Here is a 21,376-nt window from a genome sequence, read left to right as displayed (position 1 = left end):
AAAACCCTCTCCCCGTTGCCCAGGTGGGGGCACAGTCCTTGAGGCACTAGCCTGCTGTGTTCCCTCTCTGCCTGGCAAAGGGTACAGCGATTCTCTCTTTTCCTCCAAAACTCTGTCTCCGTATTTCCATTTGGCATCGGTGCCCAGAGAGCCAAGATTTTTGGCATCATTTCCATTGTAAGAGCTGGTCAGAGTCAGGGAAATCCAGGGCGTGTCCCCCGCCCCACAGGGCGGAGGGCAAGGCGACCTGGGCCCCTTTGCAAGTCCAGGAGGGAGTCCACACACGCGGGGGCCAGGCCTCCAAAGGGGGGGGATTCGCAGAGGTGGGGAAGAGACTGTGGGGCGGGGCGGGGGGTCTTGGGAGGGGGCGGAGAAGGATTCAAGGATGTTGGGTAGGTGAGGAGGGCCTGGGGGTCCCTCTCTCCTCTGGCCCCTCTGCGGAGTCTGCTGTGTGGGTTTGGTCTCAGTGCAGGGAGTGCGGGGAAGGGAGTGAAGGGGGGATAAAGGTAGGAGGGGAGGGGGGGAGGGGAGGACAGGCGCCAGCTCGTAGAGGACCCTCAGCTACGCCCCCATCCTTTGTGCTTTTCCTGCTGCACCTGTGAGCAGCGCCAAGCACTGCAAATAGTCACGAAGTCATCACCATCTCACAACGTTTACACCAGCGCTTCATGCAAAACCCCAGGCCTGCGTCTTTCTACAGAAAGCCACAAAAAAAAAAAAGAAAGAAAAAAGTATTCCCTGCATCACTCCAGCCAAATCAAAACAAGGCCTTGTTTTTCTGCTTTAAAATGAAGATTAAAATATTGGCATCGACACAGGGAATTGATCCACACAAACATCAGAACTGCCAAATCTGGGTTTTTTTTTAAATTTTAAATTAAATATCAACTTCCTTCTGTTTTGCTCTATTTGGACACACTTCCTCAGCCCTGTATTTCTTTTAAAAATAAGCGTGACTCTACAGTGAGGTATCACCTCACACCAGTCAGAACGGCCATCATTAAAAAGTCTGCAGACAGTAAGTGCCGGAGAGGGTGTGGAGAGAAGGGAACCCTCCTGCGCTGTTGGTGGGAATGTAAGTTGGTGCAGTCACTATGGAGAACAGTATGGAGGTTCCTCAAAAAACTAAAAATAGAGCTACCATATGACCCAGCAATCCCACTCCTGGGCATATATCCAGATAAAACTCTCATTCAAAAAGATACATGCATCCTGGTGTTCATAGCAGCACTATTCACAATAGCCAAGACATGGAAACAACCTAAATATCCATCGACAGATGAACAGATAAAGAAGATGTGGCACATATATACAATGGAATATTACTCAGCCATAAAAAAGAATGAAATAATGCCATTTGCAGAAACATGGATGGACCTAGAGATGATCAGGTAAGTGAAGTAAGTCAGAGAAAGACAAATACCATATGATATCACTCATATGTGGAATCTAAAATCTGACACAAATGAACTTATCTATGAAACAGAAACAGACTCACAGACACAGAGAACAGACTAGTGGTTGCCAGGGGGAGGGGGTGGGGGAGGGAAGGGTTGGAAGGTCAGGATTAGCAGATGCAGCCTCATATATACAGGATGGATACACAACAAGGTCCTACTGTAGAGCACAGGGAACTATACACAATATCCTGGGATAAACCATCATGGAAAAGAATATTAAAGATTGTATATATGTGTATAACTGAGTCGCTTGCTGTACAGCAGACAGTAACACAACACTGTCAATCAACTACACTTCAATAAATTTCTAAAATATAATAAGCATAACCCTATCAGAGCAGGTGCTTGGGACTTCCCTGGCGGTCCAGTGGTTAAGACTCCTGCACTTCTACTGCAGGGGGCTCGGGTTCAACCCCTGGTTGGGGAGCTAAGATCCCACATGCCGTGCAGCGAGGCCAAAAAAAAAAAAAAGGTGCTTGGCGTGACCTGTAGATGGCAGTGAAGAGCTCCTCGGAGGGAACCCCAAAGGCCTTCAGATACTGGTTCTTCTGGTCTCTGAAAACGGGGCGGGCATCACTCGGGTTCTGAGACTTTACTGCCCATTAGTTACCGCACACTGGCGCTCACAGACCCCATCCTTACATCGCAGACAGAACAAACAGGAAACAAGTAACCCAAGACACTCACGAATTCCTTTCTAGTTTGCAAAAAGTAACTGCACATTCAGAGCTGCAGGTTACCCGTCTAGCAGGCCTCTCTGATGTGAGGAAAGAAGAAACGAACGACAGTCTAAAGAGAGTGTAAAGATGACGTGAAATGGGGCGACGCCTCGGTCCAGGAGGACGCAGCCCCTGGCACCTGGGGATGGGACCCTCCTTGCAGATGGAGGGCCAGCGGGTCTACCCACAGCTTCTTCCGGCTCCCCTGAGGCCGGGGGTGGGGCCGGGGGATTTCTGGGTCCTCCTGGGCCCCGCTGCCCGGCTCCCTGATGTACAGGTGTGCTGTCTCCCTGCGGTGTGTCCCCCTTCCATCCTGGATCTAGTCTGGCCACAATCAGCCCCCTGCACCTTCCACGGATATGAGGTGACCCAGCCTTCGGTCAGGTGAGGCATCTCCTTCCCACCTGACCTTCGGGAGACGCTGATGAAAAATACACAGCAGCAGAAATCCGCGCCTACGCGTGGGACCCAGACACACCAGCACGAGGCAGAAGGAAGAAGACTGTTCCTCTCCACTGCTCCAAAACCAGGCTCCTTTTGCACATGGCACAAAGCACTGAAGTCCCTCGGACCGACTCCAGAGGGTCCAGCCAGAGCTGCGGAGACGTGGAGGCGCTGCTGGTTACCTGCACCCTCGGGCAGTGTCCACTGGGCTGTGTCCACTGGGCTGTGTCCAGCTCGTGCTGTGCTTGCTTTGCTGCTCACGGCTTCTTTCTTTAACTGAACGGGCCCGAAGGTCAAAAACTCAGGGGACGTCCCCTTAAAATCGAGACACCCTGCTTCTCCTAAAACACAAAGCTCGGAAGCTGGGGCAGCTGTCACCCCACGGCCGCGCGGGAACAACTGGTGTGAGCTGACGGGGGGCTGGCCCTTTAGACGGGCGTCCATGCTCTGCGGTGCCACTGCCCCTACTGGGCCCTCTTGTCTGGCTGTGACACGAGACCCCTGACACTCTGGTCTCCCTCAGAGACTTACTGAGAGTCCCCTTGGCTCCAAGCTGTGGGCCCGACCCTGATGCGCTTGACACACCAGCCCTGGGCCACCTGCAGACGCTCAGAACAGCATCGACACTACGTGCGCGGTGAGTCTCACGTGGGTGTGACTTTGGAAGAGAGATGTGAAGTCAAACAACGATGATAAGCGTGAATCTGATGACCTGTATCTTTTCCAAAACCAGTGGCAGAACTGGGTCCCCGGGTTCTCACAGCTAAGCTACCGGAGGCTCAAGATGGGGTTTAAGTTAAAGTAATTAAGAAAGAAAATGTAGAACCACGGTTCTCAACAATGTCAATGTCTTCAGTTGGTTGTCACAACTGGGGGGAGAGGGAGCTCCTGGCACGTGGCGGGTGGAGACCAGGGAAGCTGCCCCACACCCCACAGGGCCCGGGATGCCCCTCATCACAGAGTCACGCAGCCCCAATGTCAGTAGTGCTGAGAAACCCTGACCTAGCATCAGAGATTCTCTCTGTAAGTCACCTATTATAATTCTATTATCTATCATTTATTATCTATCTATCTATTCAGCCAGGGTTCCCCAACCCCTGGGCCGCGGACCGGTACCGGTCCACAGCCTGTTAGGAACCGGGCCGCACAGCAGGAGGTGACCAGTGGGCAAAGGAGCGAAGCTTCATCTGTCTCCCCATCGCTCCCCGCGGCTCGCATTACCGTCTGAACTATCCCGCCATCGCTTGCATTACTGCCCGAATTATCCTGCCACCCCCCTCGCCCCATCCGTGGAAAAACTGTCATCCATGAAACCGGTCCCTGGTGTCAGAAAGGTTGGGGACTGCTGTATTCATCTATCTCTCTATCATCTATCTAGACCCACCTATCAATATTCATCATCTTCTATCAATATTTATCAATAATGTCTATCCATCATCATCTATCTCTCAAACTATCCGTATTACCTATCAATCATCTGTCAATATCTATCATCTATTGATCACTATCTATCAGTACTTATCTATCAGCATTTATCTAATAATATTTATCTATCAACATCTACCTATAGATTCACGTATCTATAGATCCATCTATCTACCTATCACCTATCCACACCTATCAATAGCTATCATTTTATCAATATCTATCAATATCTATCAAACACCTATCAAACTATCAATATTATCTATCGATCATCTATCATCTATAATGTATCACTACTTATCTATCAGTATTTATCTAATAATATTGATCTATCAATATCTGTCACTTATCTATAGCTCTATCCACCTGTCTCTACCATAGTGATTCCCAATTACAACTGATTTTGCCCCCAGGAGACACTTGTCAATGTCTGGGGACATTGTTGGTTGTCGCACTGGGGGGAGGGGGTGCTCCTGGCACCTGGCGGGTGGAGACCAGGGAAGATGCCCCGCACCCCGCAGGGCCCAGCACGCCCCACATCAGAGAGTCCTCCAGCCCCAGATGCCAGCGGGGGGAGGCTGAGAAGCCCGGTGCGGAGCACGGCGATCACACAGAGAGCAGCACACAGGTTTTCCACCCGCATGTTCCAGATTATCCTCCTGCTTTGCCCTGGGGCAGCCCTACTTCCCCTGGAGACTCCCGAAGCAAAAGGATTCTCATCACGACATCATTAGATTAATCCCGTCGGTCGACACCAGGTGACTTCACACATCTGCTCCAGATTCCCAAAGCTAATGCTGTCGCGTTTGGTTCTACAAGAAACCCGGCATTTCGATTCCTCGGATGCCCTGCAACCAGCCCCCAGGCAGCCCTGGGACTCAGGAGCGCCACCGACACCGCACCCACCTGACAGCCGCGGCCAGGTGGCCCCAGCCCAGGTAGGGGGTCCTGGCCGTGTGCAGCAGCATGTCCCGCTGGGACTTGGGGCTGGCTCTGGCCAGGTAGGTGCTGGTGAGCTCTGTGCTTTCATACACAGCTGAAAACACACAGAACAGAGGGAAAAAAAACCCAAAATGCGTTAGATACCGAGGCATCGCCGACATGCCGACACCAGCATTGGCAACATCCTGCGCGAAGCGCGATTCCTGCCTGGGACCATGGAAATCCCAACAGCTGGACCCTCGTCCTGAAGGACCGGCTGACCTGTGGGCAGCAGACGCACCTGCTGGGTTCAGCTTTGGCAAATCCCACGGGGCGATCCGGTGGAGCGGGTGGAAACAGCCAACGAGCCCGAGGGAAATGTACATTACGGTCTGCGGACCTTTAAATAACAACTGGTTTTAAAATGGACATATGGGGGCAACAGCCCGACTCGTGCAGAGGAAACAAAGATCAGGGGAGAAAGGGGCGCTTTTGGGGTGAGCTCAGCTGTGCAGCAGGGACCCGAGCCTGGTGGGGCCGTCATCTTCCCCACAAGGTGCAGGAGGCCCACAGCCCCCGGGGCAGACGGCACCGTGCTCCCCGGCTGGACCCTAAGCCACTCCATCCCTCCAGCCCCCGACAAGGGGGGACGGCCCTGGGCATCTCGGGGCCACATGTCCGAAAGGCTCGTCCGGTGCCTGAGCCCGTCCCAGGGGCCCAGCTGCGGTGCTTGGGGTCCAGCGTGGTCCTGTTCTTGTTCATGGCGTCCCTCCTAGGACAGGAGCGGCTTGTCCTGCTCATGAGGAGGAAGGATCTAGCCTTTCATTGCTTCTGCACAATGTGTACCTGCCCAATGTTTGCGGGTCTCCACGGGGACCCCAGAGGCAGAGCCGGAGTGGACGCTGCCGTCACGGGGCTTCCTAGCCTGCGCGCTTGCCCAGATGCTCACCTGCCTGGGCCGCGTGTCAGCGGGAACCACAGGCTCCTCCCACCCCCACATGCTTCCCACAGAACGTCCAGCATCCTCCACGGGTGTGTCCTGGCCGGGTTTCAGCATGCGCTGGGCATTCAGGGGCAGTGCTGCAGTGGGGGCCGGGAGGGGGGCCTGCAAAGCTTGTTCACGTGGTGTGGCTGGCACCTGCTTGATTTCCAAACCGGGCTATCTGAGCGCCGTCAACCCCTCAGATGATGTCTTCCTGTTCAAGTTAACTCGCCCCCGCTGTTTGCACCCCAGAAATCCAACAGGTACACAAGTCCTTGCTGCAAGAAAAAAGCCCACCACCCACCCCTCCCACCTCCGGGCCACCCACTCCTGTTCTATCAAGCGATAGTCCCTACACTTTGCAATTTCACGGATTGACAAAACTCTAAAGAACCATCTGGATGACCGACATAGGGTTGACAATTTTGAATTTTGCAAAGGAAGGACATTAAAAACGAAAAAAAACCCACCTACCATCACCACCTTCCATAAGAGAAAAGCAGCTTCAACACCAAAATAACACACTCTCATCATAAATGGCAACCCCTGAATTGAATCAATTCAGCTTGATGGAAAATTACTCCCTAGAGATTTTTTTTTCACATTTGTATCTTGTTCCTTGGATACTTCATTGGGGTTCCAGTGCATACACCAGCCTGAGGAAACCTCTAGATCGGGAGTTGGTAAATGACATCCCGCCTTTGCTCTCTGGTTTTGGCCCTCTGCCTGTTTTTGTCAATAAAGTTTTATTGGAACCCTGGCCCACCACCTGTGTTGTCAATAAAGTTTTATTGGAACCCTGGCCCACCACCTGTTTTATCAATAAAGTTTTATTGGAACCCTGGCCCACCACCTGTGGTGTCAATAAAGTTTTATTGGAACCCTGGCCCACCACCTGTTTTGTCAATAAAGTTTTATTAGAACTCCATTCCACCACCTGTTTTGTTAATAAAGTTTTATTGGAACCCTGGCCCACCACCTGTTTTGTCAATAAAGTTTTATTGGAACCCTGGCCCACCACCTGTTTTATCAATAAAGTTTTATTAGAACCCCGTTCCACCACCTCTTTTGTTAATAGTTTTATTGGAACCCTGGCCCACCACCTGTTTTGTCAATAAAGTTTTATTGGAACCCTGGCCCACCACCTGTTTTGTCAATAAAGTTTTATTGGAACCCTGGCCCACCACCTGTTTTATCAATAAAGTTTTATTGGAACCCCATTCCACCACCTGTTTTGTTAATAAAGTTTTATTGGAACCCTGGCCCACCACCTGTTTTGTCAATAAAGTTTTATTAGAACCCCGTTCCACCACCTGTTTTGTTAATAAAGTTTTATTAGAACCCTAGCCCACCACCAATTTTGTCAATAAAGTTTTACTAGAACCCTGGCCCACCACCTGTTTTGTTAATAAAGTTTTATTGGAACCCTGGCCTACCACCTGTGTTTTCAATAAAGTTTTATTGGCACTCAGCCCCGCCCATTTGTTTGTCTCCAGCTGCTTGGGTGCGCCAAAGGCAGAGATGGGTGGCAGCTGCAGAGACCACACGGCCAGCCCACAAGGCTGAGAGTACTTACTCTCTGGCCCTTTACAGAAAAAAAAAATGTGCTGAGGGTGCACCTTTAAAATGCCTCCTTCAAAATAGCCAGGATGCTTACCTTTTTCTCTCCTCACTTCCACTTGAAGCAGCTTCAGGGACACACAGGCGTCCAGCAGTAGCTCTGTCCCCCGGGAGCTGATGCCCAGACGTGCAGCCACTGCCGCCGAGCCCAGGGCCTCCGGGGCCTCGGCCAGAAGGTCAAAGACTCCCAGCTCACAGGCGGCGAAGAGAACCTCGGGGCAACGGCAGAAACCAGACTCAGCTTTAATTCTCTTAAGAACCACGCTCAGACGCACACACCGTGGGGAGGGAGCATGCATCTGGAAGTGCTCAGGAAAACAGGGCAGTTCCTCAAAAAATTCAGCATAGGATGACCATAGGATCTAGCAATTCCACTGCTGGGTGTAGACCCAAAAGAACCAAAAGTAGGGAGCCGAACAGATAGCGTGGACACCCGTGTGTTCACGTGAAGCATTCTTCATAATGGCCAAAAGGTGGATGCCACCCAGGTGTCCACTGATGGATGGATGGATAAACAAAATACAGTGTAAAAACAATGGAATATGACTCAGTCTTAGAAAAGATGGGAATTCTGATCCAGGTACAATGTGGATGAACCTTGAGGACATGACGCTGAGTGAGAGAAGCCAGACACAGAAGGACACGTATCGGGGTTCCCTAGAAGAGTCAAATTCACAGAAAGTAGACGGTGGGTCCAGGGGCTCGGGGAGGGGGAGTCAGTGTTTAATGGGGACAAAGTTTGGGAAGATGAGAAAGTTCTGGACATGATGGTGGGGATGGTTGCCCAACAATATAAATGGACTTGATGCCAATGAACTGTGCCCTTAAAAATGGTTGAAATGGTAAATTTTATAGTATGTCTATTTTACCACAACAAAAACATTTTTTAAATGATGCTTCCACCTTGCACCCAAGAAGAGACTGCTCCTGCTGTTTGAGGGGTTGAGCCCTAATCCTGCCCCATGGAGAGGATGGATTGGTCCCCAGGGAGGGTGGGCGCCAGGACCCGGTGGGGGCTGCCCCCCTAGAGGCAGGGGCCAAGGGGGTCATTCATGGGCTGGCCAGCCGGGCAGGAGCAAAGGTGTGGGAGCCTGGGAGGTCCAGGCGTCTGCAGCAGCTGCCCCCGCCCTGTCCGTCCACAGAAGCTCTTCACGGAACCCGCCCGGAACAGCATCAGGCTGCAGAAAGAACAGCAGGAGCCTGTCCTGGGAAATGCACGCCCCCCGTGAGGGACTCCGAGGTCCCCAAAGGGGACGCCCGAGGGATAGCGAGGGGCACATGCAACCACGGGAAACCACCCGTGAGTTTTCAGAATCCTATAATCCTCCCTCTGTCCCTCGCTAGTCACAGTGATCACCTGGGAGCAGAAATTCGGGGGATGGGGGACAGACAGGGCCTTCTGCCTTTTCATTCTGGACCCTTCCTTCTGCATTGTTTTCATTTTCCAAACAAGGAAATGTACGCATTCCTTTTTTTTCCTTAAGGTGTCAGCGGTGTTCCCTACCTGCTGGTGTCAAGAGTCTTAAGATGGTTTCTCTTTTCCTCTCTCCATCTAAAGAAGTGAATAGGGTGCCTCCAACTAATACATAAAGGGTAAAAAAAATGAATAAACCATCAATGCATTTTTTTTCCCTTGCACACACGGTTTGGGATAATACTGGCCATGAGAGCTGGATCCATAAACACCCCACGAGGAGAGACAATTTTTTTTCTTTTTTTCTTTTCCAGAATTGTACCCTAGATTTCGGGTACAATTTTTATTTTTATTTTTTTGAAGTAGAATGGATTTACAATGTCGTGTTAGTTTCAGGTGTACAGCAAAGTGATTCAGTTACATATAAAAGAATACAGGTATACATTCTTTTTCAGATTCTTTTCCCATATAGATTACAAAATATTGAGTATAGTTCCCTGCGCTATACAGTAGGTCCTTATTGTTTATCTATTCTTTTTCATTTTTAAAAATTAAAAAAAAATTTTACTGGAGTAGAGTTGGTTTACAGTGTTGTCTTAGTTTCAGGTGTGCAGTGGAGAGATGGTTTCTTGAGACAATGTGTTTCCCACACTTACTATGAGGCTTGTTTTAACAGCATAAAAATAAGACCTGTGTCTATGTTAACTAGGGAAGTTGCTGCTTCCCGACCCACGATTACACTGGAAAGCCCTCCAAATGCGTGTGGGAGAGGGGAGTGTAATACTATTGTGTTAATTCCTAATTCTGTTATTAAGGTTCTAGTAACTGTTATTCTATTACGGCAGCAGCACTACCGATGTTTGGGGCTGGCTCATCCTCTGATGCGGGGCGTGCTGGGCACTGCGGGGTGTGGACCAGCTTCCCTGGTCTCCACCCACCAGATGTCAGGAGCTCCCCCTCCCCCCACCCCAGCTGTGACAAGCAAACATGTCCCCAGACATTGACAAGTGTGCCCCCGGGGGCACAGTCCCCATTTGAGAACCATTATATTAAAATAAAGTTCCATCAACGGCTCACTCTACGAAGATTATATTTTATATTAACTCTCCTTAAGATTGTATCCATTCCTATTCCCTTAAGCTTGCAGTAACTCTTATTTTATTAAGATTGTATCTACTCTTCTTAAGGTACTATTGGCTGTTATCCTATTAAGGGCACATGAAGTCTTACTGCATTAAGGCTGCACTAAGTTATATCCTATTAAGATGGTATTAGCTCTTGTAGTGAGGTTGTATTAACTCCTGGTATAGTAAATGGCAATCACTCCTGTTCTATTGAGATGTTATTAACTCTCATTCCATGAAGGTTGTATTCAGAGTTTTTCTATTAAGGTTTTATTAAGTCTCGTTCTACTAAGGATGTGTTAAGGTGTATTCTCTAAAGATGGTACTAGTTCTTCTTCTGTTAAAGTTGTGTTGATTCTCACTCTGTGAGGTTTGCATTACCTCTTACCCTGTTATGATTGTATGAGCTCCCGTATTAAGGTTGTAGCCACTCTTTGTGTATGAAGATTTTATGAACTCTTATTCTATGTGGTTGTAGTACGTTTTATTCTCTTAACGTTGGATGAACCTCTTATCGTATTGAGATTCTATTGACTCTTGTCCTATTAACGGTTGTATTGTTTTATCTGATTAAGACGGTGTTAGCTTTTATGTAGTGAGGTTGTATTAACTCTTATTATAGTAAAGCTGTAATCATGCTTCTATTGAGAGGTTATTGACTTATTCTTTTAAGGCTGCATTCAGCTTTATTCTACAGAGATTTTATTAACTCTCTCGTTCTGTTCAGGTTGTATTAAGTTTCATTCTAGTACAATTGCATCTGCGCTGGTTCTGTTACGGGTGACAGCACATGGCACGAAACTGCGTGCACCAAAGCGACTTTCCTCCCAAGATTTACAAGCCACCGAACGCCCTGTGAGCACGCAGCTGGCACCAAGTAAAGAGCGGGCAGCCCCAGCCGGCTGGGGACGGGACGGGAGCACAGCCAGGTCGCGTGTTCAAGCCAGGGGAAGGCAGCAAGTTACTCTGTTTTCTGCAAGGTCCTCTTCCCTCTATCTCAGTGGCGCTAAGATAGGCGTCGTGGCCCTCGGGGGTCCCCGGGTAGCATTCGGGGGATCCAGGGCTTGGATGGGGAAGACGCTTCGCTCCCCTTTTCGGTCCACCCTTCCTGAATCTGAGCACCCGCCTCGAGGACAAAGTCCGCCCAGACCACGCACGTGTGACCACGTGGCCAGGAGGAGCCACTCCGTCCTCAGGTGCACGACAGCGGCCGCACAGACCGTGGGACCCTGCCGGCGGGCAGTGCCCTCCCCGATGCCGGGGGTCTGCATGGACCACCAGCTGCAGACAGCGCCCCGTCTTGCTGCCGCAGGCCCGCACACCCCTCCCCTCCCGCCAGCGTGGCCAAGCTTGGGGCATCTCTAGGCCCCGAGGACAGTCAGCTGCCACGTGGTGAGGCTAGAGGCTCACTCGAGAGAGCCTGGAGGGATCGTGCTCTCCCGGAGACAGGCCCAGCCTCGCCCTCAAGCAAGCGGAGACTGGCTTTTGCCCCTACCCGCCGCCGAGCGGCTCTGCACACGGCGACCTTCACCACCTGGACCCCAAAGCGAGGACGGACTGGGTTCCCAGTGCATCCGGCCGAAGGCCGGCACCCGCCGCTCACAACCTCATTCAACACACCCGCCACCCCTGTCTCTCTACAGCGTAAAGTCCAACTCTAACTTCCCTCCACTTCTCATTGAAGCAAAAATTCAAGTAGCACAAGAATCACCTTTAACCATTTTAGACTAAACAGCTCAGGGGTGTTTAGCACATTCACAATATTGTGTAACCACCACCTCTGTCTGGTTCCAGAACCTTCTCATTCCCCCCAAAGGAGACCCTGTCCCCATGAGCTGTTACTCTCCAGCCCCTGGCACCACAAACCCACTCTCTGTCTGTCTGATTTGCCTGTCCTGGACGTCTCCTATAAACAGAGTCACACACCCTGTGACCTTCTGTGTCTGGCACTTTCACTGCACGTAACATTCATTCAGCCACGAGAAGGGATGAAACACTCACGTCTGCTACATCGTGGGTGAACCTTTCAAAGCTGCCTCGATTTTAAACGCATCACCTTGTGTTTAGGGTGTAGCAGACGAGCACCCGTATTCCTCGACCACAGAGTGCTTGAAATAAGTTGCTACCTGTATTCCAATAACCACCATCTCCTTTGTAATCTTATCTAGCTCAGGTTAAGCTTTCATGAACACCATTCTGAGACGCAGTCCATGGGGGTCAACAGATCCCCAGAAGGGCCCCAGGCCCCGAGGGCCAAGCTTCTGCACATAGTCTTGTCCAGAGTTCCAGGACATTCTCATCCCCCCCCCCCAGGGGAGACCAAACAATCCAGGTGGCGGCCTCAGGCTGTCTGCCCGCCCACCCGCTAGCTCTCAGAGCTTCCTACCTGGGAGACCATGAAGGCACTGGAATATTCCTTCAGGAGACGGTAGCCCTCCTCCCCAGGGGGAACCCATCTTCCTTACAGGCCAGCCTGGCTTGGAGGACCCAATCGTCCTGGCTTCGGGAATCACGGGTCTGTGAGCAAGCTGAGGGGACGGCCAGGGGCTCAGTGCTGATGCCACAAGCTCTTTGCTGGAGGCCCAGGAGTGAGCCCAAGATGGATTATTCTAGAAAATTCCATCAGCTTGATTAAGGGGATGACAAAGCTTATGGGGACCCCCGGGGTTTCTGCTCACTCCTTCTGTCCCTGATGAGCACACAGCCCTAAAATCACCCGCACCCCCAGCCCCTGCCCGCCCTTGCACCATCAGCTGTGGAACTGGTCCCAAACCCATATGCCCACTAATCCCTGGCGTTGATGACTCATTGGATGAATTGAACAGGCTCTGGGCCCTTCATATGGGGAGAGGGGGGGGGTGTATGAATTTTCTGGTGCAGCTGTAACAAATGACCACAAACTGGGGGGCTGTAAACCACAAACATTCATCCTCACCTAGTCCTGGAGACCAGACGTTTGAGGTCAAGGTGTCCCAGGGCCAAGGTCCCTCCAGAGGCTCCAGGGGAGGGTCCTTCCCACCTCTTCCAGCTTCTGGGGGCTCCAGGCGTCCCTGGGCTTGTGGCCTCCTCCCTCCCGTCTCTACTTCTGTCTTCCCGGGGCTTCTCCTCTGTGTCTGTGTCTCTCCTCTTCTGTCTCTTAGAAGGACCCTGTCATTGGATGTAGGGCCACCCTCATCCAGATGACCTCATCTCAGACCCTTCACTTCATCATATCTGCAAACACTCCTTTTCCAAATAAGGTCCTGTTCCTGGGTTCTGGGGATTAGGACAAGGACATATGTTTTGGGGGGGCCACCATTTAATCCGCTACACCAGGGTGATCAGTTATTGCCACTGGAGGCGTTTCAATCACCAATGAACCATGGTGAGCCATGCTAATCCCAGAGGAAGCCCAGAACCCACTCTGAACCGGGTCCTGCCACGGCCCAGCCCCGCTGGGGAGCCGCTCCCCAACTTTTCCAGCCATTTCTAACGCTCAGGTTTAAACCCTCCGAGCCCAGATGGGGGCGCTGCAGCTTCCCCGCGCACCTGCCCCTGCCGTGGGGGCCCTCCTGCCTTTGTCAACCCTGGATCCCGGCAAGCAGGACCTCAGTGCCAGCTGACCCTGCCACGGTGGACACAGCCTGAAGGCGAGAGCGATGGGGGACCCCGGGAGGGACCCACAGGAGGGCAGAGGGCCTGGCCATCGGGACCGTTTGCTTGATGAAAACGCAAGCAGCCCTTCCTCAGCCAAATCCCCCTTGGCTGCGGGATCAATGCGGGATCTTCACTTAAGGGGATTAGTCTAGTAATGAGATTGAGCGACGAGAAGAACCAGGACACACGCAGAGACTGAACCTATGAAATTCAAGGTCGGGGCTTGGATTTACTCTTCCAGGGGCAGAAAGTGTTCCCGACCAGGGGTCCTGGCCTCCTTAAGCAATAGAACTTGATCAGGGGCCAGACAAGAAATTCAGGCAAAGCTTTACTGGGGTCCCTGCTGCAGCAGCGGGGGAGCGAGAACAGGTAACAGGTGCCCTGGCCCCGCTCCCCGAGGAGGGGGGGAGCTGGTTCCTTATACGGGGTGAGGGTAGGGGTGTGTCCAGGGGTCGGGCTGGAGGGGAGGCGGCTTAGGTGGGCTGCCCACCCCTTAGGTGGTGTCGTGTGCAGGGGGCATGCGCAGTGCCTTGCTTTTACTCCTGGCTCTTCAGAGGTCACAGTTGGTTTTTGGTCTTTTTATCTTTTGTCCAGATTGGCCCCAACTGCGCATGCACGCAGTTATTTTTAGTCCCTTATAGTTTCTTTGTATTTTGCTGCTCCAGGAGAGGTGTGTCCAGGTGCAAGCCCTGCAGCAAAGGGTCCCGGGTCCCGGCCCGTCTCAGAAGGACTTGGAGGCCACGAGAGCCCCAAGGGGCCTGGCCGTGCCGAGCTGCCTATCGGAGCAGCATCTGTGCCGCGCAGCCGGGCCCTGAACGGCCCCCGTTTCTACCAGAAGAAGGAAGACGGCATCCTGACAGAAGGCTACTCTCATCGGCCAGAAAAGAAGTTATGTTGACGAGTGCTCTTTAAAAATGAGCCTAGGGGCTTCCCTGGCAGTGCAGTGGTTAAGAAGACTCCGCGCCTCCACGGCAGGGGGCGTGGGTTCGATCCCCGGTTGGGGAACTAAGATGCCACGTGCCGCGCAGCGAGGCCAAAGAAAATAAAAGCAAAAAGCACACAGATATCTGCTGGAGAGATTGCGGGTTTGGTTCCAGGCCACCCCAGTAAAACAAATATTGTAAGTCATAGTAATAACATCAAAAACCATAGACACCATAACAAATAATTTAAAGGTTTGAAATGCTGCGAGAACGACCAAAATGTGACACAGAGACACAAAGTGAGCAAATGATGTTGGAAAAATGGCGCTGATAGACTTGCTCGACGCAGGGGGGCCCCAAACCTTCCATTTCTAAAAAGTCCACCATCTGTAAAGTGCAGTAAAGCAAAGCATGACGAAACAAGGTCTGCCCATCCGTGGAAACTTAGGAAGAACCAGAGCACGAAAGTAGCCTCAGGTGATCGCACGCACAGGCTGCAGGAAAATGCACGGCCTGCTCTGGGCCGCGTGGCCTCCCTGCCTCTGTCTCCGGGGGTCCCTGCACGTCAGTGTTGAGGACACACACGAGCAGGGCAGAGGCGGATATGCCCACCGCTCCTCTGCTTCCAGCACGGGAGCTTGCAAACAGCCTCTTCTGCTTTCACTGCAAACAACCATACGCGTTTTAAGAACATCTCTAAATCATACGATCCAGTAAAACGCTGACTGGTCAAGATCCGTGCGCCCCTATGTTCACAGCAGCACTATTCACAGTAGCCAAGACACGGAAGCCACCTAAGTGTCCATCGGCAGAGGAATGGATAAAGAAGATGTGGCACAGATACACAATGGAATACGACTCAGCTATAAAAAAGAATGAAATCATGCTATTTGCAGCAATGTGGTGGACCTAGAGATGATCATACTGAGTGAAGCAAGCCAGCCCGAGAAAGAGAAATGTCATATAATGTCACTTATACGTGGAATCTAAAATATGACACAAACACCTACGAAACAGAAACAAACTCACAGACATAGAGAATAGACTTGTGATCGTCAAGGGGGAGGGGGTGGGGGAGGGATGGATCGGGAGTTTGGGATTAGTAGATGCAAACTATGACATTTAGGATGGATCAACAAGGTCCTACTGTAGAGCACAGGGGACTATATTCAATATCCCGGGATAAACCATCATGGAAAAGAATATGAAAAAGAATACATACACACGTATAACTGAAACACTTTGCTGTGCAGCAGAAATTAACACATTGTAAATCAACTCTACCTCCATAAAATAAATGTTTTTTTAAAATCTCTAACTTAAACGTAGGCACAAATGTATAATGTCTCTGAAGAATGCTTTCACGCCTGCCCAGAGAACATCACAGGGAGTTTAATTGATGGAGAGAAATCCCCTTTCCTGGAGAGAAAAATCTATACTGTGATTCCCAACACGGCTGCTGCGGTAGGAACGTGGGATCTCCCCAAAGTTAACCCGTGAATCGCGGGCACTTTTGTAAAAAGGTCTAAGGAAGCTTAGGGGGTGAATCCACGGACTTGGAGCCTCTGATGATTTCAGCATCGAGACACCTCGTTCTCGAGACGGTTACCCTCACATCTGGCCACAGGCTCTGACCTCAGGAACCACAGTAGGATTTAAGGAAACAGAGAAGGAGCAGGACCCTTTACCTGCCCAAATCCTCCACCTTGATTGCATGTGGGAGCCGCCTGGGGGAAGGGCCTTTCCTGGGCTGGCTTGGACCCCCGAATCAGGAAATCAGGCTTTCGGCTTTTTAAACACTCCCAGGGCTGACGTGCAAGTAAGATGGAAAATCAGAGATTCAACATGATCTAGTCATTAGGTGAGAAATGGTTGAATCAATTCCAAAATGTACATTCAGAAAACCCAAACACTTAACATCTCTGAAATTGGGATGTTGCACTGGGTTGAAGACTGTCCCCCTAAAATTCCTGGAACCTCAGAAAAGACCTTATTTGGAAAAGCAGTCTTTGCGTGTGTGATGCAGTGAAGGGTCTGAGATGTGGTCCTCCTGGAGGAGGGTGGCCCTACATCCAATGACAGGGTGCTTCCAAGACACAGAAGAGGAGAGACACAGACACAGAGGAGAAGCCCCGTGAAGACAGAGGCAGAGACGGGAGCGAGGCGGCCACAACCCAGGGACGCCTGGAGCCCCCAGAAGCTGGAAGAGGCGGGAAGGACCCTCCCCTGGAGACTCTGGAGGGACCTCGGCCCTGGGACACCTTGACCCTCACATGCCTGGCCTCCAGGACTGGGGAAGGATGACTGTTTGTTACTTTAAGCCCCCAGCTTGTGGCCATCTGTCACAGACACCCCAGGAAACCCATACAGATTTCTCACCAGTAGCGGCGACTCACGGCTCAGGGGCGGACGGCAGGGTTCCTGTTTCAGAGGTGCACGCCTAACTCTGCGCCTTGCAGCGGGTGGGGTCCAAGGCTGAGGAGATACCGAGCTGGTATAAGGACGATGCACGAGCAGGAGAGACGCCCCGGGCTGTGAGCCGCGTGGGCCTAAGCCTGGAGAGGCTGAAGCAGGGCGGGTGGGCGGGGCCTCACCATCCTCTGCTCCGCCCCGCGGCCCAGGAGGGCGGGGCTGGCCGACGTCTGGGGAGCTGTACACCCTCCAGCCCCGGAACCAAACCAGCCTTCTAAACCTTTTCAAAGATCGAGGCGCCCAGGGACTTGTAGCCGAGTAGGACCCTCTGGGGCCTTCCCGGGACAGACCCCTCCCCCATGCCCTCTGCCGTAGCTCCTCCCTAAAGTACTTAGATAACAGTATCTGAGGCACGTTCCCGGAGCTGTTTTGCAGATGCTAAAACCACCACCAGGTGGAAGAAATGAACCACCTGATGATCATGAGCACACAGCCCCCAGACCTACTGGCACCTAAGGACTGATGACGTTAGCCCCTGTGACCCCGTCCTCGTACCTCACCGTCAGTCAATCAGAGAATCGTGCAGGAGCTGATCACACATCCTGGGACACGCCTACCGCACTTTGCCTTTAAAAATGCTTTGCCGAAACCCTTCGGGGAGTTTGGGTTTTTTGAGCACCAGCCCTGTTCTCCTTGCTGGGCCCTGCAATAAAGCTGCACTTTCCTTCACCACAGGGGTGAAGGAGATTGGCTTTACTGCACACAGGTGAGCGGACCCGAGTTTGGTTCCGTTACAGAGTTAGACCAAGAACCCGGGAAAGGAGAAATCAAAGAAAAAGCCAAAACACTATATTCTTAGGTTTTTATTCGTGTAAAGTGCACATAACATAAAACTGACCATTTTAACCATTTAAAGTAAACAGCTCAGAAGCATTTAGGACTTTCACAGTGTTGTGCAAACATCACCTCTGTCAAACATTCCCATCCCCCCAAGGAGACCCCGTCCCCATGAAAAGTCACTGCCCCTCCCCCTCCCCCAGCCCCTGACAACCATGAATCTCCTTTCTTGTCTCTGTGGATTTGCCTGTTCTGGACGTTTCCTATCAACGGAATCACACACTGTGTGTCCTTCTGGGTCCGCTTCTCTCACTGAGCATCGTGTGTTCAAGGTCCATCCACGTGGTAGCCTGTGTCAGAGCTTCACTCCTTTTCATGGCTGAGTCATATTCCACGGTGTGGGTGGACCCCAGGCTGTTTATCCATCCATCCATCCATCCATCCATCCATCCATCCATCCCTCCATCCATCCATCCATGGACACTTGGGTTGTTTCCACATTTATCGACGTTGTAAATACTGCTGTTATGAATATCCCCGTACAAGCTTTTCTTAGATGACTGTTTTCAGTTCCTCTGGGTGTACACTTAGCAGTGGGATGATGGGGTACCACGGTACGTCTATGTTTAACTTTTTAGGAAACTGCTAAACTGCTTCCCACAGCAGCTGCCCTATTTACATTCCCACCAACGGTGCAAACGGACCCAATTTCTCCACATCCTCGTCAGTGTTTATTTCCCTTTTATTATTACTATCAGTGATGATGATTAGTAGAGTAGTAGTACTGCGTTCTAGTGGGTTTTGGTTTTTTTAATTGAGCAAATTGTTTTCTTTTTAGTTTGGAGCCTGGGGCCGCAGGACGATTTAACTTGCTGCCCTAAAGCAAGAGGGAACGTGATTGGAGAAGGATGAGTTCAGACGTACTCGCAGACCACCTGGTATTCGTTACTTGCAGCTCCTGTAATACCTCCGACTGGGGGCTTATAAACAACACACATTTATTCCTCACGGTCCCGGAGAGGGCAGATTTAGCATCTGGTGAGGACCCTCCTCCTGGTTCCTAGATGGACGTCTTCTCGCTGTGTCCTCACACGGAGGAAGGGGCCAGGGAGCTCTCTGGGGTCTCTTTTCTAAGGACACTAATCCCATCCACGGGGGCTCCACCCTCATGACCTCGTCACCTCCCAGAAGCCCCACCTCCTGACACCATCGCCTTGGGGGTAAGGGCCCCCCCCCAACACGTCTGAATTTGGGGGGACGCAAACGTTCCGTCTACAGCGCCTGGGTGCGAGCGTTCTGACGGGGCGGTGAGGGTGGTGGGAGTGTGAGGGCAGTGCCTGAGTTGCAGGGCAGGAGAGAAGACCCTCCTGCAGGGGTTTTATGGACGAGAGCAGAGATGGGGGGACTCAGGCTGAAGCGGGTGTGGGGAGACACGTACACAGCTTGCGGGTGGAGACGTCAGCCTGTCCGCGGGCTGACTGGAGGGGCCTGATGTGAGAGGGGGGTGCGTATGGCACCCGGGAAGGCCTGCCCGGAGGAGGGGGCTGGGCCTCAGGCACGCCATGTGCGCGTGGGCAGCGGGCAGGTGGGAGGGGCGGGAAGGGACGCTCCGCGGAGTGCACCCCCTCCTCCGACACTGCATCAGCATCACCTGGAAAACACCTGTTACAGGTGCTCCATCCGCCCCCCCACACCTGCCGGGTGGGATCCTGCCTTTTCCTCTCACCCCAAGGTGAGTCCAGAACACCTGCAAGTCTGAAACCAGACCGCCATCCTGGGGCAGGGGTCTTTCAGGGACCCCCCTACACGCTTTTTTTAAAAAAATATCATCTAAATGCAAATGCAAATGGTGCAATGTTTGGCATATAATAGACATTTTTCAAATTTGCTGCATTCTTTGGAGTGTGTCTGATAGAATCTAAACACCCTAGCGATTTAATAACTATATCCATCCACTTAAAACCCCACAAAATAACAGTGTGTTTAAAATAATAATGTTATATGGTTTCCTTTTCTAGTTCTATCTACATTCTCAACTCACTTTTCTCCCCGCCAGGATTCTGGGCTCTATTTTTTGTGCTTAGAAATGTACCTGGTCATCCCATCATACTTGTGAAGTAAGATGTCTATACACGAGGTGACGGAGGTTAACTAGCTTTTTGTAGTGATCGTTTTGCAGTATACACAAATATCCAACCAATATGTCAATTATATCTCAATAAAACTAGAAAAAATAAAACATATAAATTGAAATTGTATGAGAATTTACGTTTTGTGTGTTTTTTTTACTGTTAACAGAAGGTTTTATGTGTTTTATGTGCTCTGATTCATCACGAGCAGGTGTATAAATGAGAACTTTGCAAATGTTGTTCGATCGGAAATGCGTCCTCTAAACGAGGGAGACAGGGCTTCCTCTCATGACGGCTCAGAACGAACTTTTTCCCGGTTCTCCTTGTGTCTGGGGGAACCTGGTTCATGCACTCGATGGGAGCAGAAACATGGACAGAAGGGTGTCATTTCCTTTTTAACAATCTCCCAGCAGACACCTCCGGGAGGCCCTTCTTCCATTCCGCTGTCACCGTGTCACTCCCAGACCCACCTCTCCAGGTGACACTGGGACCCTAGAAGCCGTGCCATCTTGGGGCGCAGAGCCCAAGTACGAGGAAGGAGGAGGCACGGTGCCTCCATGGGGGCCGGGAGAGGGAGGAGAAAGGGGACGCTGGAGCCACTCTCCCAGGACGATCAGTTACAAGAACAAGTTTAGAGCGAAGCCGAGGACTCAGAAATGGGCCCGATCCCCTTCAAACGGTGTGTGCGTCAAGGACCCCGTGAGCTGGCATGAAACCCCAGGTGGGAGATTACAGGGGAAAGACAGGAATTGGGGAATTGAGCAAGACGGCAGCCTAGGTGACTCGGGTGAGTCGGAGGGGTTTCCGCCGTGCGTGCTGAGCAGGGATATGCCTGGAGGGCAAGGAATGGTTACGGTGATGACAACCTCCTCTATGGCAGTACTTTAAAAATCCAGGTAAATAAGCAACCATAAAACGAAAGCAGGTCAAAAATCCCTTTGTGTCGATAGTTGCCTGTTAGATTCAGGGTTTGCAGGAGTGAAGATGGCAAGTGAAAGGGGTGAATCAACTGCCCGACACCACGTTAATCTCGTTCTTCCCTGGAGCCCTCCCTGAGAGCTCTGCGCCTTTTGTCATTTCCCAATCTCTCCTCAAATGCAGGTTGCTAGGTTCCAGAGGACACAAGAGCCACAGTCAAGTCCCAAATCCCAACCACCTGGTGACCCCCAGGCCCTTAGGTCTGGAGAACATCTCCACCGGGTGAAACTGTGACAAACTGGGGGTGGTTTTTATTTACCCACAATGAGATAATGATCCCACTCGGCTAGAAAGAGGCTCAGGACAAAATGCTATGAGACAGACAGACAGAAAAGGAGGAGCAAACCTCCCA

General features: G+C 51.4%; 1 protein-coding gene across 5 annotated transcripts in view; it reads right to left on the bottom strand.

Annotated features, from left to right (window-relative positions):
- Positions 1-8,483, bottom strand: part of ASMT (acetylserotonin O-methyltransferase) — a 36,143-nt gene extending 27,660 nt beyond the window's left edge. For 3 of the 5 annotated variants that reach the window (XM_036840827.1, XM_036840829.1, XM_036840830.1), the window contains exons 1-2: positions 7,609-8,483; positions 4,955-5,084 (exon numbers count right to left, since the gene is read on the bottom strand). In XM_036840827.1, coding sequence (XP_036696722.1) covers positions 4,955-5,084; positions 7,609-7,870 — 392 coding nt within the window. In that variant the 5' untranslated portion in view covers positions 7,871-8,483. The remainder of the gene's footprint in view (positions 1-4,954; positions 5,085-7,608) is intronic. The other 2 variants (XM_036840828.1, XM_036840831.1) reach the window with 1 other exon arrangement.
- Between the last annotated feature and the right edge of the window lie 12,893 nt (positions 8,484-21,376).

This window comes from Balaenoptera musculus, chromosome X (genome assembly GCF_009873245.2).
Source record: "Balaenoptera musculus isolate JJ_BM4_2016_0621 chromosome X, mBalMus1.pri.v3, whole genome shotgun sequence".
NCBI classification, from domain to species: domain Eukaryota; kingdom Metazoa; phylum Chordata; class Mammalia; order Artiodactyla; family Balaenopteridae; genus Balaenoptera; species Balaenoptera musculus.
Note: the sequence above shows the minus strand (reverse complement) of the source record. Positions and strands in the feature narration are given on the sequence as shown.